The sequence below is a fragment of the Lissotriton vulgaris genome, chromosome 5, assembly GCF_964263255.1.
Source record: "Lissotriton vulgaris chromosome 5, aLisVul1.2, whole genome shotgun sequence".
Lineage (NCBI taxonomy): Eukaryota > Metazoa > Chordata > Amphibia > Caudata > Salamandridae > Lissotriton > Lissotriton vulgaris.
In genome coordinates, this window is record NC_141693.1 from 1,965,544,746 (window position 1) to 1,965,561,733 (window position 16,988).

At 46.6% G+C, this 16,988-nt stretch overlaps 1 protein-coding gene across 1 annotated transcript in view; it reads right to left on the reverse strand.

Annotated features, from left to right (window-relative positions):
• Positions 1-16,988, reverse strand: part of LOC147717895 (decapping and exoribonuclease protein-like) — a 91,713-nt gene that overhangs the window by 59,262 nt on the left and 15,463 nt on the right. The window contains exons 2-3 of the mRNA XM_086924665.1: positions 13,725-14,106; positions 9,437-9,642 (exon numbers count right to left, since the gene is read on the reverse strand). Coding sequence (XP_086780791.1) covers positions 9,437-9,642; positions 13,725-14,089 — 571 coding nt within the window. The 5' untranslated portion in view covers positions 14,090-14,106. The remainder of the gene's footprint in view (positions 1-9,436; positions 9,643-13,724; positions 14,107-16,988) is intronic.

The window sequence follows — 16,988 nt, forward strand, 5'->3', positions numbered from 1 at the left end:
CTGGTAGGATACTAACTACGGTCTTAACAACGGGATTCTAACAGCGGTCCTAAATGTCCTCAAATTTAAGGCTGCACATTTATTGATTGGCTCCCACTGAGATCATGGTTTGTATCTTAGTCGTCTCTGTGGCTGCAACATGTATGTGATTATCTCTACATGGGAGCCAACACCTGTCATCATACAAATGACCAACGTCCATCGAGTATAAATCTGGTTATTCCCATGAACTCAGCTCTAATCAGAATGCTAATAGTAATCTCTTACGTTAAATAAAAAGCCTCCCTATAGTCTCTCAGATGTCCCATGTTGTGTTTTATAACTCATTATGTACAAAACTATCCCCGTAGGTTAATGATGAAAGAGGACCTCTGTCATACACCTCCTTAACCTGCAGGGGTTTACTGTATTTTCTATCCCCTTTCCTTTGCATTATCGCCAACTTGACTCGCACCCACTCGCCTTCTTCTAATCCAGTGTATTTCACGTTCCTACGCCTGTTTTTTGCGTATACAGCCTGTGCTTTCTCCAAGTTCGCCTGAACCACTGCAGGGGACCATTTGCTCGTTATGGTTTTCTCTTTCGTGAAGGGGTCACGGCCCCTCAAAATTTGGAAGGGGCTATATCCCGTTCCTGTGGGGGTGATTCTGTACGCCCATATCATGTGCCATATTTCTTTCTCCCAGTCCTTGTTGTTTGATATCGCTGCTTGCACGGATCCCATCACCACTCGGTTGAAGCGTTCTACAAGTCCATTTCCTGCCGGGTGATAGATTGAGGTGTGTTTGGAGAGGATACCGTTCCTTTCCATAAAGCTGGTCCATTTGTCTGAGGTAAACTGAGGGCCGTTGTCGCTCAGGATGGATTTGGGAATTCCCTTTCTCACAAACGTGTCGTTCAAAAACCTTAAGATAGTTTCTGTGTCCATTACTTCTTCCACCTTCATTTCAGGCCATTTCGAATATCTCTCGATGAGGACGCACACATACTTTTGCCCATCCAAGATCGGGCCCAAGATGTCGATGGACAGCTCCTCCCAAGGGTTCTGTGGGGGGTCAAATCTTCCCAGCGCCGGTCGCAGTGGTTTGAGTGTCTTGTCCGCTCTCTGGCACTGTGAGCAATCCCTGACATACCGTATCCTTGCTTGGTCCTCAATTTCATCTTACCTATCCCCAAATGGCCTTCATGGAGTATCGCCAATAGTTTTGGAATTATGCCTGCTGGGGGAATGACCTTGTCTCCCCTATAAACAAACACTTCTTGATCGTCCATTGACAACTCTTCCCTGACCTCGTAGTACATCCTTAGGTTTTCGCTGGTGTGTTTCTTTTCTGGCCAGCCCTTTGCTATGCATTTTTTCACCTCCTGCATGGCTTGGTCTTCACTGTAGGCTTCATTCCACTCCTGGTTGCTGATGACCTTCTCCTGGTCGTCCGTCAGGGCCACCATCTCTTCCCCAGCTGCCTGGTCCTCTTCTCCAGTTTCCATGGCTGCCGACCTGCTTAGATAGTCTGCCACTTTGTTCCGACTGCCTGGAATGAACTCTACATCATATCTAAATTCCAGCAGCTTCAATGTCATTTTCGAAATCCTGGGGGTGGCACTTTCATGCCCACTGGAGGTTAGTACCTTCACCAAGGGTTTATGATCCATCTTTAACTGGAACCGTGTGCCCCACAGGAATTGCCTGAACCTTGTCATTGCCCACACAACAGCCAGCATCTTTTTTTCAATGACGCTGTACTTTCTTTCTGTGTCGCTCAATGTGCGAGAGGCAAAACTCAGTGTTTCCATCACTTCTTGCCCTCTGTCCTGCATCAACACCGCGCCCAATCCTTTGTCGCTGGCGTCTGTCGGGAGTACAGTACTACCATGAGGATCGTATCCTTGCAGGGGTATGGCTCCCACAACGTCTTTCTTTATGCTCTCAAATTCCCCTTGTGCTTCTTCCGTCCAGCAGAACACTGAGCTCTCTCTTGTTAATTTCCTCATGTGCTGCGTCTTTGTTGCAAAATGCTGCACAAATTTAGTATAATATTCTGTCATTCCTAAGAAGGACCTGACATCTTCTTTGCTGGCGGGTGGTGGCGCATCACAAATCGCTTTTACATTTTCAGTCTTGGGTGTGATCCCTTGCACTCCAATTTCATGCCCTAAGTAGGTCACTGATTTCATGCCCAGGCGGCACTTTTCCCACTCCGCCGTGAGGCCTTTTTCTTCTAACACTCTCAGCACTTTGGTCAGTTTTGCATCATGGTCTAACCTGTCTCGCCCTATCACTGGGATATCATCCTGGAAATACTGGATGTCGTCCATATTCTTAAACAGTTGGTGCATCAATTTCTGAAATACCGCTGCCGCCGATGCTAGTCCAAACGGCATGCGACGGAACTGGTAGCACCCGAAGGGGGTAATGAACGATGTCAGTCTCCTGCTCTCCGGGTGCAATGCGATTTGATGGTATGCTGAGGTTAGGTCGATGGTTGAGTACCACTTGATTCCTCTCGTCTTGGCCAACATCTCTTCGATCCTTGGTAAGAGGAACTTCTCCACCACAATGTTCTTATTCAATTCGCTCAGGTCCACGCATAGCCTGACCTTCCCGCTGGGTTTCATGACCACTACCAATGGCGCCAGCCACTCAGCGCATGTGATCGGTTCGATGATTCCTCTTCTTTCTAACTCTTGCAGTTCTTCTTGCACCGCCTCTCTCACTGCGAGGGGTACGTTTCTCACTTTGTGAGACACCGGTATGGCGCCTGCTTTGAGAACAATTTTGTGCGCGAACTTTTCGAGCCTCCCGACCGGGCCTCCAAATACCTTGGGGTACTCTCTCTTCCACTTGTCCAGGTCTGGCCAAACATCCGGTTCAGTGAGTAGGATCTGCACTTTACCTCCTGGGTCCAGTTTGAAGCCAAGGTCGCCCTGGTCTAGCCATCCCAGCACCGATGGTCCTTTTTCAGATATGTACGGTTCGCAGTTGGCACTGCGTCCTCTGAATTCAAACTTTAATGGCCTGAACCCTACCATAGGTATGCGATCACCATTGTACTTGACTGGCCTTATGTCCAGTCGTTCCAGGTCCGGGCCCAAATGTGGCTTGAAGGTTTCATTCCACACCGCTCTCTGGACTATGGTGTAGGGCGATCCGGTATCTGCCACTATACTTATTGGTACTCCTCCGATCGTCATTTCCAGCACCGGCTTGGTTGATCTTTTGTTGTCTACACTTAACACTTGGTCGTAAATGCAGAGTATGGTGTCATCATCTTCATGGTCATTCTCCTCCCGGTCCTCTTGTCCTTGGTCGATGTATTTAACCATGTTCTTGGAGGACTTCCTGTGGCACACTTTCTCGTAGTGCCCTACGATCCCACAGTACATACATTTGGCGCAAAACGCCGGATACTTCCTGTCATGGGCTTCGTGTGCCCAGCTTCCGCATCTGTAGCAGGCCTTCTTGTTGTTCCCCGTCTGTTTTCCCGGTGGTCCTGGATTCCCTTGCCACCTGTTCGGTCCCTTCCATGTGGACCCTTTGCTTCTACTGTCCTTATGGGGCTCCTCGTCTTCTATCCTGTTAACCATCGGACTTGCTACGGTCTCTTTCTTTGCCGCCTTCGCGCATCTTCGCGCCAATTCCACTCTCTTGACTATTATCATTACCTCTTTCAGCGTGGCGTCGCCGCTGGCCCACAGCTTGTCTTGCACAGCTGTACTCGTGGTGTGCATCACGATTTGATCCTTGATGAATTCATCTTGGAACGTATCGTATCTACACGTGGACGCCAACTTCCTTAATGCCGCCACGTACTCTTCCACTGATTCCCCTGGTCGTTGCTTCCTTTGCTGGAAGTTGTATCTGTCGATCGAGACACAAACCGCGTGTTTGTAGTGTTCGTTTAAGTCTTCAATTGCGTGGGCATACACATCGTCATCTGTGCTCCCCCGTTGTTTGGGTATCAGATTTTTGAAGATTCTGAGCCCCTCAGGGCCTAGATTATGTAACAGTATCCGCATCTTCCTCTTACTGGTGAACTTTTCATCGTTTTCATCCTCAAGCACTTCAATGAAGTTGTCAATATAGTCTCTCCAATCTTCCCACTTCATGAGGGGTTCCCATGGCTTGGGTAAGAATTGCACGGGGCCGTCGCAGACGCTGTTTGTGCGCACATCTTTTCGCGCCTTTCTATGGGTGGGGTACCACTGTGCTTCTGGGGCTGCCTGGTGCACTGTTTTCCTCCTTTTTCTCGGTTTGCAGCTGGGGGCTCTCTGTGTCTGCCCCTTCGCTCTTCGCTGAGGTAGCCAGTGCTATAGCCCTTAGTCGTGTGGTGTATGGGGTGCCCTGGGTGGTCTACCCCTCTGTGCGCGCTTTTGCTTCCTCCCCAGTGCTCAGTTTGGCTCCTCCGTGGAGCTATGGGCTCTGCCGCGCTCTCTGATGTCCAATTGTCTTTATATAGTTGCTTACTTGCAGGCTGACGCCTCGGTGGGTGTGTCCGGAGCCTGGTTCAAGACTGGTCTTTCTCCACTGTCCTGTTTGTTTTTTTTTTCTTATAGTCCTTCCTTTGGTCTTTATCCCAACCTCGTCGCCATTGTTAAGCTACAGAATTCCTTAAATCATGACAGGACACCAATGGGGAGATACGCTGGTTTATTGGGACATGTTGGCTCAGAGAGCGCCGAGCCGGTAATCTGCCGTGCTCCGACACTCGCGCCTTCACATTGGGGATGCGCGCGCATCCCTAAAATGGCAGACGGCACGTCGCGTCATCACGCGACATGCGTACACTAGAACGCTAACATTACATGTGCAAGCTTCACAGTTGAGGATCGAGCTTTGAATAGTGCAGTGGTTATTTAGTTCAGTATATGCATGTGTACACATAACATCTTCTTTTAAGACTGCTTTTTTTAAAAATACGTTTGTTTTTGGGATTAGCCACACATTTCCTCTAAGGGTGGTTTATGTCTCATTTAAGTCTTGTTCACTTCCAGGTGCAGGGCGTATAAAGTTCTCTGACATTGAATTCCGGCGGAGACCTGGGCCAATACCATTGCTAATTTTTTCACCACCAAAATTAGGCAAATACAGGATTCTTTTCCTTCGAGATCTATGGATGACCCGCTGACTCTGCCGGCCGAGACAACTCTTTTGCCGACCTCAGGCCCTGTCCTGCTAGGCTTCCCGCCCCTTACGGTTTCCACATCCTTAGTTTTGATGAGGAACCTTAAATCGGGCTCTCCGCTAGATCCTTGCCCAGCAAAATTTTTAGCGAATATGGCAGATGTTGTCAACCCTATAGCTAATCCCATCCTTAACCTCTCCCTGAGCCAGGGGTCTCTGCCTCAATCTTGGAAACAGGCCATGGTTATCCCCCTCATTAAGAAGCCCAACCTGGACCCAGTAGTGCCATCCAATTACAGGCCAATCTCGCTCCTTCCAGCACTCACCAAGATCTTAGAGAAACACGTGCATAGCGTGTTATCTAACTTCCTGGAGTCAAACGAGCTACTCCATGAGTCCCAATCAGGCTTTCGATCTAACCTAAGCACCGAGACGGCGCTCTTGGAAGTCACCGAGATTGTGAAGGAGGTGCTGGCTGAACACCGGAGGCAGGGTGATGTTAGTTATGCTAGACCTGTCGGCGGCGTTCGACACCGTCCCCCATGAGGATCTCCTCACTAGGCTACATGACATCGTTCTAGGGGGGACGGTGCTCAACTGGTTTCGTTCCTTCTTAGCCAACCGCCGACAGACGGTCTGGGTCCCACCTGGATCTGCCGAAATGCCGCCATTGGGAGTCGGAGTCCCTCAGGGCTCCGTACTGAGCCCCACTCTATTTAACATCCTCATGACCCCTCTGGCGACATTGGCAGAGTCCTATGGGGCCCGGATCGTCTCTTATGCTGACGACACCCAGCTTCTGTTCACCTGCCGCAAGAGCGAAGATTTCGATGGAGAAAGTATCCGTGAGTGCCTTGGGGCTGTTTTTAATTGGTTCCAACTCAGCAGCCTCAAGTGCAACTCGGACAAATCCGAGATACTATTCTTCGGATGCCCATCGGAACCAGATTGGCATGGCTGGTGGCCCGCAGACATGTTCCCCCCAGCTCAGTCATCTAAATGGGCTAAGAACCTGGGAGTCAAAATTGACAATGAGCTCTTGCTCAAATCCCAGGTGTCCACTCTTACGGGAACGTGCTTCGGGATTCTCAGGATGTTGCGCAAATTCTTTCCTCTTCTATACGAGGAACATCGGAGGATAACTGTCCAGGCACTGATAGGATCCAGATTGGATTATGCAGATGTTCTATATCTGGGTCTGCCAGAATATCTTTTACAGCGTATGCAGGTGACCCAGAACGCTGCAGCGCGAGCGATTTTTGGCCTGCATCGCCGTTCTAGTGCCTCAAGCCTTCTTCTATCCCTCCATTGGCTTCCTGTATGGAAGAGGATAATGTTTAAAACCATGACCTTAGCCCACAAAGCCCTGCATGCCAATGGTGCGAAATATCTCCAGAAGAGACTGGATTTCTACCGGCCGACACAATCCCTAAGATCGGAATCATTAGCTCTGGCAGTGGTGCCACGTATAAAAAGGGCCCGACAGGGCGGTCGGTCCTTTAGATTTCTTGCCCCCCAGCTATGGAACTCCCTACCGTTATCCCTGCGGACCACATCGAATCTGCTTGCCTTCAGGAAAGGCTTAAAAACTTGGCTGTTTTCTGGTTAGAGTGTTTCTCTTCTTTGGTCTCTGTCTTTCTCATGTTATGTTTTCCAGTTTCTTTCTTAAGGTCTGGAGCACAAAGCGCCGGGACACTCCTTTGGAGTAGCCGTTGCGCTATAAAAGTCCCTTTTAACATAACATAACAATTCGACTATTGTTTAAAGTTCACGGTTCAGAACTACAAACGCCATTGCGATTACGTCATTTTGTAGTTCTTTGGTCCCGTGTTTATGCGGCCAGTTTTATCTAACTTGTCGGTTTTGTTTGGCGAAATATGATAATTGGGGTATGTGGCACCTCATTAGAGGGTACGGTAAGACGCCTGGCAACTACCGGATATCAATTTCTTTTAACACTTTTTCTTAGAACTACAAACGCCATGTTCATGACGTAATTTTGGAGTCCAATACTTCCGCGTTTTCGCGCTATGCACAGAACAAGTTGACTCTCTGAATACAAACTCGAGCCCAATGGGGGTCAGTTTATCTCGGCGGGCCTAGGTTACAACTTTGAAGGTGGTTCATGTGCCGTCGGCGAGATACAACTTAGATAGACTGATAGGGGCAGATTTACAAGCCCCTTGCGCCTCTTTTACGCCGCCGTTGCATCACTTTTGTGACGCAGCGGCGGCGCAAAAGATGTACCATGGTGCGGGGTATTTACAACGTGACGCATCTCCCAGATGCGTCACGTTGTAAAGCCCTGCGCCACATGTAGGCGTTTCATCACAGGGGGGGGGGGGCGTTCCGGCGCAGGAACGCCTCCCAAAAGTGGCTAAGTGAAATCTACAAGATTTCACTCAGTCACTTTTGGGCCCATGCTGCATCAAAACCCTGTGCCTGCTTGAAGCAGGCGTAAGGATTGATGCAGCATTGTGGAGATAGAGCCCCCCAAGCCTTGCTGGAGCTGCGTCGTGCTTGCAACGCAACTCCAGCAATGCGCCACTTTTACGGCACAGATGCGTGACGCATCTGTGCCGTTTTTGCCCCATGGTGCGCCGCATTGTAAATGCGGCGCATCCAGGGTGGCGGAGCTGCGGCGCACAATCACTGGTGCATCCCTGCTGATATGCAGGGATGCGCCAGTAATTGTAAATCTGCCCCTAAGTTTGTCTGTTGAATGGGTGTGGCAGCAAATAGTCCCCAGAACGTTTTTAAACGAGCCTCCTGCCCCGTTCGTTGCCTCCCCCAAGACTCAGGTTATTCTTGAGGCAACGACGGACAGGTAGGCTGGAGGATCGCTTGGCAGCAATTCTGTATTGGTTTACCTAATAGCCATCACTGGGAAAGTTTTCTACACCACCGAGGTAGCTTACACGGCTGCTTAGCTACAGTTTGGATTAAAAGTCTCTATATCAAGCACCATACCAGAGACTATCTTATATCTACTGAGTTGGTGGTCCTCAAGGGTACTCTAGGCTTGTACCAGACATTTATTTTACCTATGTATGTGTATATAGATCTTTATTGCTGTACACTGCTAGGGGGTTTTGTCTCTTTGGAATGTAATTACGTAATATGAATACACTTTCACTGTTGAGTGTTCTGCTGGGTTGTACAGAGTTTTTGATGATGCACCAGACGGCTACCCTTAATTTACCTCCCTCTGAAGAGGTAGCGCTAGCGAAGAGGGCCACAGAGTATTAGAGCAAATAAAGGGACTGAAGATATTCAGTACCATATTTCTCTACCCTTTTCTGCCTTTCCTTTTACAGAGCAGGGCCTCAAAAATCCTGAGCAAAGTCCAGGTGAGGTGAGGTCCAGTCCCCGGGCAAGGTGGGTGAGCATATAGATCATCTTAGAAGTATTATTTTATTATATGAACTTAACAAGGAAGTGTACATTTATGTTTATTTATTTGTTAATTATGCTTCATTTATTTGTTGTAGATGCAATCTGCATTCCTCGATGCGGAGGATTAGTGCATAACAGGTTGTATTCACTCCAACCTTTCTTGTCCTATTTCACTTTTGATTAGTTGTAGGGATTTTGTGGATTACCTTTTCTGTTATTCGCACCAGATTTCCTCTGGGGAGGATTTACATTTCTTTATGCAGTAGCAATAATTTAGAGCAGAGACCCTGAAGAAAGCCTAAGGATTATTTGCCTGACTGGCTGAAACATGTTGGCCCTTTTTGGCAGTCATTTGTTTAAACTGCCCTTTGCACTGTTCTGTTTTTAATTAGGGATGTGTCTTTTCTCTAATAAAATGTTTTCAATTTACGGACACATCACCCTTTTTTAATTCATCACATTTTTGTGTTCTGCACTGCACTTCATTTGTCTTGAGATCAACTATTCAGTTGCTCTTTGGTTTTTCTTAAGTGACTGTTGGTGTGATCCAGCCCACTTCCGTAGGATGGGTAATACGTCTCTATGATCAAGAGACATACCACTTCCTCAGTTGGACGACCAAATGATAAGACTGATCGCGTTGATAAGTTAATGGCAATCCAGACACATGGGTTTGGATCTTACCACTTATCACTTTAGCGTTTCTTCTTTATTGTGAGTTCTCTTTCTTGGGTTTCTTTGTGACTTGGGTACTAACTTACCTCTGTGAAGTTAAGGATAGCCCGCCATAGTATTGGCCTGTAGACCCGGGTTCGTTCTGTTGTTCATATGACAGCTTTTTAGAGATGCCATCCTATCAGAAGACCAACCCATAGGCCCACCCGCCTCCGGCCTCCATTCGAAGGTGCACTCTGGTACCTGAGGTCATGTACTGTTCAAACTTGTGCCCTATGTAGTCGCCGCGATCTCCGGCCTCAGAGAAGTCTTCATTATCTTCAATTTCCAGGAAGTAGTAGGTCCCACGAAACAGGGTGACTGCCAACTTCCAGCCATTCTGGACATGAGGCGTGACGAGAACCTTGACCAAGTGGCCCCGGCGAACAACAAAGTCAAAGTTTACAGGCCTAGAGGTGAAGGGGAAAAACAAATTAAATGAGAGGAGAGAATGGCAGGTACTGGGCTAGACTAGACAGATGCAAAGAGTGTCAAACATAATGGTGATCAGATTACCCGGAAAGCTGCAAATGTTGCAGGAAATATTGCCTTTCCCAAATTATTTTGGATGGGAGGAGAGAAGGAGGTTTGAGAGTTTCCAAACTCTGGGTCAAACCATGACTTTAAAAAGACCAGCAAAGATGATTTCCCTGGCCCAGAATGTGGGAGACAATGCATATTCAAGGGATTGATACTAATGTCCAACTGTACTATACTTAAGTGTGCTGAAATATACCTGTGCACACACTGCATGCTACACAATCATGCGCTTACCTTGGTCAGTAATATTGAGGGGGGAACCTTTCAATTATGCGACAATCACGGTGGCCTATAATGTTTCAATACATTATACGACAAGCAAGGTGCATGAGAGGGGCTTAAGTGGCAGTGGAAATGGAGAGGAAAGTGACATGGTAGGAGTACTAAGAGAGAAAATACAATATTTCCTAAAATGACCAATATTTTTGAGGACTTTCAAAACGAGAGGGAGAGAGAATTTGTGTGCATTTTTGTTGGTGTTTATGTAAACATTTCTGGTGAAATCCGACAGATAGCTTACCGCAGCCAACAGATATTACCTGTACCCAACTATGATTCGGAAAATAAATGTATTAGGGGCGTGTAAAACCCTAAACACCCCCCTGAAGCTATGCCTCTGTACACAATGCAATGTGCAGCAAACAATAGCATCAATCTACTTTCGCATGATGTGAGATTTTTGTTTGAGGAAGGTGTGATCTCGACTCAAGCAAAAAATATAATCCCAGTCAGGGTGAACCACAACCACTCAATAAATTAAACTATGCTTAACCCTCTGGTAGCTTGGAACGAAAGCAGTCAGGCTTAACTTAGAGGTACTGTGTTAAGTATTTATGCAGCACACAATCAGAAAACATAACACCAAAAAAAAAAAAAAGCTTTTTAGAAACATAGAGTAAAATGTAATAAATAAAATGACACCAATACAAATTCAATCCAATCAGTAGAGCTAGAGTTAGAATTTTTTACGTTTACGGTGAAAAATAGCACCAAAAAGAACAAATCGGGTATCTGGTTGTGCGAAACTGGGTCAAAGTTAAAAGTTAAGGCCTACCACCGTGGAGCGCAGTTTTGGCTACATGGAGTGGATTGGGCCCAACTTCGGCTTACCTCCAGACTAAAGTTCAGTGGGGCAAGCAGCCGGCAGTGTCTGAGGAGGAGGTGTCTTTATCGGGGAGCTGCTGGTCAAAGTTGCAGTGAAGGTTTCTATATTCAGACTTAGGGCCCCATTAGAATGGCGGGCGGATTGCCCCCGCCGGCGGTAGTCACCGCTGGCCTGGCGGGGCAATCCGCCCGCCATCCCTGTAGAAAAGCCCCCCGCCATATTAGAATGGCTGGGGGATCCGCGGCGGACAGATAGACCGTCCGACGAATTTCCACCCAGTCGACATGTCGACCGGGCGGAAAAGGGTTCTATATGGTGGCGGTGTCTGAAAGACATCACCAGCCATATTACAATGTGCATTCTTGAATGCCTTTCCAGGGGGCATTGCCGCCACGGAAAGGCATGCGAAGTCTGCTTGGGGGGCCCGTTGCGGGCCCCCATGGACTCCGGGGGTGGGAGGTGCACATGGGGGGTACCTGCCTTTCAAAGAACAACATGGCAGGCACCACGCGGTGCATGTCATGTTGTGCTTTGAAACGCACAACAAAAATTATTTTTAGCAATGCCGCGGGATGTGCTTATAGCACCACCCGCCGCAATGTTAAAAATACGGGATGAGCCCGCCACCGTGGCGGGCGCATCCTAATTGCCCTCGTGGGACCCCCGCCCTTATGGCGGGTGGTCACATTTACCGTGAGGATGGTGGGCGGACAAAGTCCGCCCGCCATCCTAATGATGCCCTTAGTCTCTTTTTTCAGAGTTAAAAATCCTCTGCATGACAAACCTGCAGGCTGCAGCCTATGAAGGCTTTACGAGGCTGGATACCTTTCCTGGGTGCAACCGGGTGACCGGCGATGCATCTCGGATGGATTGGCGAGCAGGTAGGTCCAGGTCTCCTCTTGGTTCTCATGCTACTTTTTGGTCAACAATGTTCTAAGTCTCAGGTTTTAGGGTTAGGCAGGTTTAACACCTTTAGCCCCAGTTCCAAAGGCCTAGGACTGATTGGGCCATTTCAAAAAATGGGGTTTACCCAAGGATAGTCCTGAACCTGGGTACTTTGTTGTACAAAAGACAGTGGTCCTAGAACCTGATTTATATGAGCAATGAACCAAATACCCTAATTGGTACAATTTGGTAATGTACATCAGAGCTATAAAGAATATATTTAGAAAAGCTCATGAACCTGAGTTAAATATTAATACATTAAATGAACAAAATGCAACAAACCAAAATCTGGATTCACCAAGCGATTTATTATACTTTGTTTCTGGTGAAGGATCAAATTGAAATATTGTAAATTTGTAAATTAAATGTGCCTATTGAGTGTAAGCCAATTCTACCATGTTTAAAGGATATAGCAGATTTTATGATTGGTTAGCGGTAAAGTACACAACAAAAATGAATTTCAGCAAACTGGAGGGGATATGGCAAAAAGTTAGAGGGAAGACCACACCGAAGGCTAACAGGTCTAACACATACAAATAGATTTTTGCACCTAAAATTGATGCAAGGCCTAGGCAGGGTTTGTGCGCTATTTCAGTCAGGATGAACGCTTCTCTCCATTCCACCCTCCAACTACCTGCCCACAAGATGCATGCTGCCTCAAACAAGCATTGGTAAATCCAAACAAACGTGACACATTAAAGCGAAGACCTATTGGCTTTGCCAGTGCTTGTTATAAATTCTCTTAAAGCCAGGCGGTGTCCACATGCCTGATTTCTTCATTTTTGTTTCAAACCAGGCTTCTTTCAGAACTGTTTCTATTTCCCTTTCTCAATCAAATCCAGCACTTGTCCACGCTTTTTTAAACGACTCCAGTTCAGTGCATGCAACCCAACCAACACATTATATTATGACAGAAGCATGTATCTTATACAAAGCAGTGACACTTTTGCTGGGCAGAAAAAGCAGCTGGTTGGCAAATTCAGAGTCCTCAAATTATACCAAAGAAGACTTTTTGGCTGAAGTAAATAATAGTGTTACGAAACAGACGTGAAAAGCGCAGCAATGAAAAAATACAATTTTTAGAAGTGTAGTGGGAGAAATTGTGTCAGCATGTGTGCATACCCAGGATTTTAAATGAAAATATAGAAGTGCAGGTACCCATTATTTTGAGTACCTGATTGCTTCTGAGAAGTGCAGGTGTTCTCCCATTAAATGTATTGCAGCAGTGAGGAGAAGTGCAGGTACTCTCCATTTGTTTATTTATTATTTATTTATTTTATAGTTTTATAGAGCGCGAACCAGACACTTGAGGGTATCAGAGCACTTTACATGATTAAGGGGTGGTATGCAAAGTGTAAGGACAGGAGGGATCAAATTGGGAAAGATAGGGGATACATTATACAGGAAAAACACGCAGTCTAAATTCCAAGCTACATGTGGGATAAAAATTAAAACAGGTAGATATATTATACAAGAAGGCACGCAGTCTCAGCTCTTTGGGGGGATGCCCAGGAGTGCAGAATAGGTATCATCCGTAGAGGCCGTTTATAATATAAAATATAAAAGTGCAGGCACTCAGTGGATGTATGACGGTACAACGCGTAGTATTGCCACGCGTGCCGTTAGCACGCAGGTTTTACAACGCAAGTCGTTACAACCTCTTGCGTTGGGGGGCGCTGGATAGTGGAATAGTTTAATTTACTATTCCAACTCCAGTCCCCGTGGATAGTAGGGAAGGTTTTGGATAGTAAATTAAACTATTCCCTATCCTACAGCGCCCTCCAGTCGTTGTAAAACCTGCGTGGTAATGGCACCGCGTTGTAAAAGTTCCGTTGTAAAGGATGTTCCCTGCACTCAGTACCAGACAGCACCTGCCCATGTGGAGCACTGGCTATACCTTACCTCGTGGATGACAGCGCCCCCCAGGCAGGTGCGCCTTGTTGCTGCAACCCACACTTCAGCAACCAGGTCAAGATGTGGTTCACAGACCGATCACGCCTCTTGGTAGCGGCCCGGATGTACCTCTCCGGGTACCCCACCAGAAGGTCGAAGTGGACATCGCTCATCCACTGAGCATCAGACCGCAGATAATGTTTGTTCCGACTGTCGTTGGGGAAGGTGTGACCTGCATTGCGGGACAGACAGCCAATCTCCTCTGGATTGAAGCTGCCAAAGTTGAAGGGGGTATCATAGAGCTGCTGCGCTGTCGGCAGGGTCGACTGCACCCCACTGTATGAGGGCCACCACTGGGCATCTAAAGAATACATGGCTTCAATATAAAATCCTACGGAATAATAAAAATTAACATCATTTACACGTTGCATAGTACAAACTAAATGAATGTTAGACACTAAACATAGCTGTCAATATTATACTAACCAATGACCCAGAAAAATCTGCATTAATATTATCGATGAGTGTTTCTCACTTTACTACTCTTTTTAAAGTCAAAATCATAATTACAGCATCCTTCGTGCCATGTTTAATTCCTATTTTGTACTGTTTAATTGTAATGCTGCATGTAATATCTTTTGTTTTACCTTAGATATACCAGAGACTTACCAATTGTTTTTCATACAATTATTTCAACACCCTCCCAACAGATAGATATTAAGAGAGTTTAGTTTCTCATGGGATTGACTGATGGATCTCCAGACACCACAAAGAACATACAAGGAGAGGTCACACCTATAGAAGAGGTACTGAAGAATCTCCAGACACCACAAAGAACATCAAAGGGGAGGTCACAGCTATAGAAGAGGTACTGAACAGTCTCCAGACATCACAAAGAACATCAATGGGGAGGTCACAGCTATAGAAGAGGTCCTGAAGAATCTCCAGACACCACAAAGAATATCAAAGGGGAGGTCACAGCTATAGAAGAGGCACTGAAGGATCTCCAGACACCACAAAGAACATCAAAGGGGAGGTCACATCTGCAGAAGAGGTGCTGAAGGATCTCCAGACACCACAAAGAACATCAAAGGGGAGGACACAGCTATAGAACAGGTACTGAAGGATCTCCAGACACCACAACGAACATCAAAGGGGAGGTCACATCTATAGAAGAGGTACTGAAGGATCACCAGACACCACAAAGAACATCAAAGGGGAGATCACAGCTATAGAAGAGGTACTGAAGGATCTCCAGACACCACAAAGAATATGAAAGGGGAGGTCACAGCTATAGAAGAGGCACTGAAGGATCTCCAGACACCACAAAGAACATCAAAGGGGAGGTTACAGCTATAGAAGAGGCACTGAAGGATCTCCAGACACCACAAAGAACATCCAAGGGGATGTCACATCTGCAGAAGAGGTACTGAAGGATCCCCAGACACCACAAAGAACATCCAAGGGGAGGCCACAGCTATAGAAGAGGTACTGATGGATCTCCAGACACCACAAAGAACATCAAAGGGGAGGTCACATCTATAGAAGAGGTACTGAAGGATCACCAGACACCACAAAGAACATCAAAGGGGAGATCACAGCTATAGAAGAGGTACTGAAGGATCTCTAGACACCACAAAGAACATCAAAGGGGAGATCACAGCTATAGAAGAGGTACTGAAGGATCTCCAGACACCACAAAGAATATGAAAGGGGAGGTCACAGCTATAGAAGAGGTACTGAAGGATCTCTAGACACCACAAAGAACATCAAAGGGGAGGTCACATCTACAAAAGAGGTACTGAAGGATATCCAGACACCACAAAGAACATCAAAGGGGAGGTCGCAGTTATAGAAGAGGTACTGAAGGATCTCCAGACACCAAAAAGAACATCAAAGGGGAAGTCACAGCTATAGAAGAGGTCCCTTTCAACTCCAGGTGATCAACTTAGAGAAAGCCACTTCTATCCCTAAAGAGTTCAGCAGGAATTGGAAGAAAGTTACTGTAGAGTCTCTTACACAACATCTGAAGGACTCCATGCCTACTCCCTCCCTCGATTTGGAGGCTGGCTTTTCTAACTTAAATAGTTGGATAAGTGGTGCGCTTGATTTACTAGCTCCATTGAAAGCAGTAAAGTCCCCTAGATCTTCCTCTTCGGCACCTTGGTATTCGGTGGAACTTAGATTAATAAAGTCAGAGTGTAAAAAACTTGAACGCAGTTGGAGACTGACCTACTTTGCGGAAAGTAAGCTAAGCTATCGTCTAGCTCTTAAAGAATACCGCAGACTCCTGATTGATAATAAAAGAGATTTTTTAGCCGAATTGATAATGCTAAAAACTCTTCTTTGGAGATTTTTTATATCGTTAAATCATTCATTGACCCTCTGGCAGTTACCCACATCCACCCACCCTCACAGACCCTATGTAATAAACTGTCTGATTTCTTTGAGGCCAAAATTGCATCTATCTATGCTTCCTTTCTGGAGTCTCATGATATCACTCCAATCTCAGAGGACCATGATGTGATGCAGGACCCTAGCTCTGTGCTCTCAGAGTTTGCTGTAATCTCGGAGGAAGCCTCTCTCCTCGAATTGCAGAAGTGTAAATCCGGTTCTCCAAGCGAGCGACCCCTGGCCCACCAATCAATACAACGCCCTGGCTAAAGTTCTCAATCCCCATCTAAACGCCATTTGGAACTGTTCCCTTAGACTGGGCCATTACCCTGATGCCTGAAAACACAACTTTCTTTTGCCCATTTAAAAAAAGCTAACGCAGACCCAGAATCCCCTTGCAATCACAGACCTATCTCTCTTTTACCCGCTCCTGCAAAGATCCTGGAGAAATTGGTCTATCAGAAATTGATGGGTTTCGTTGAGAATAATAGCCTCCTCCACGATTCCCAATCCGGCTTCCAACCTGACTATAGCACGGAATCAGCCCTTATTGAAATGGCAGACTCTATACGCTGGGCGGTCGATGGAGGTTCCAAGGCGGTGTTAGTCCTGTTAGACTTGCCTGCAGCATTTGACACCGTTGCCCATCCCATCCTTTTGAATCGCCTTAAGACCATTGGCGTGCAGGGCTCAGTGCTGAACTGGATATCATCCTTTCTATCTGACCGCACTCAACAGGTCCGTACCCACCCGTTCATCTCCCCAGTCAAACCACTTAAATGGGGTGTGTGCTGCAGGGCTCTGCCTTGAGCCTGCTGCTTTTTAATATTTACTTAACTCCACTGGCAGAATTGATCTATACTTCAGGTGTCAAAATGA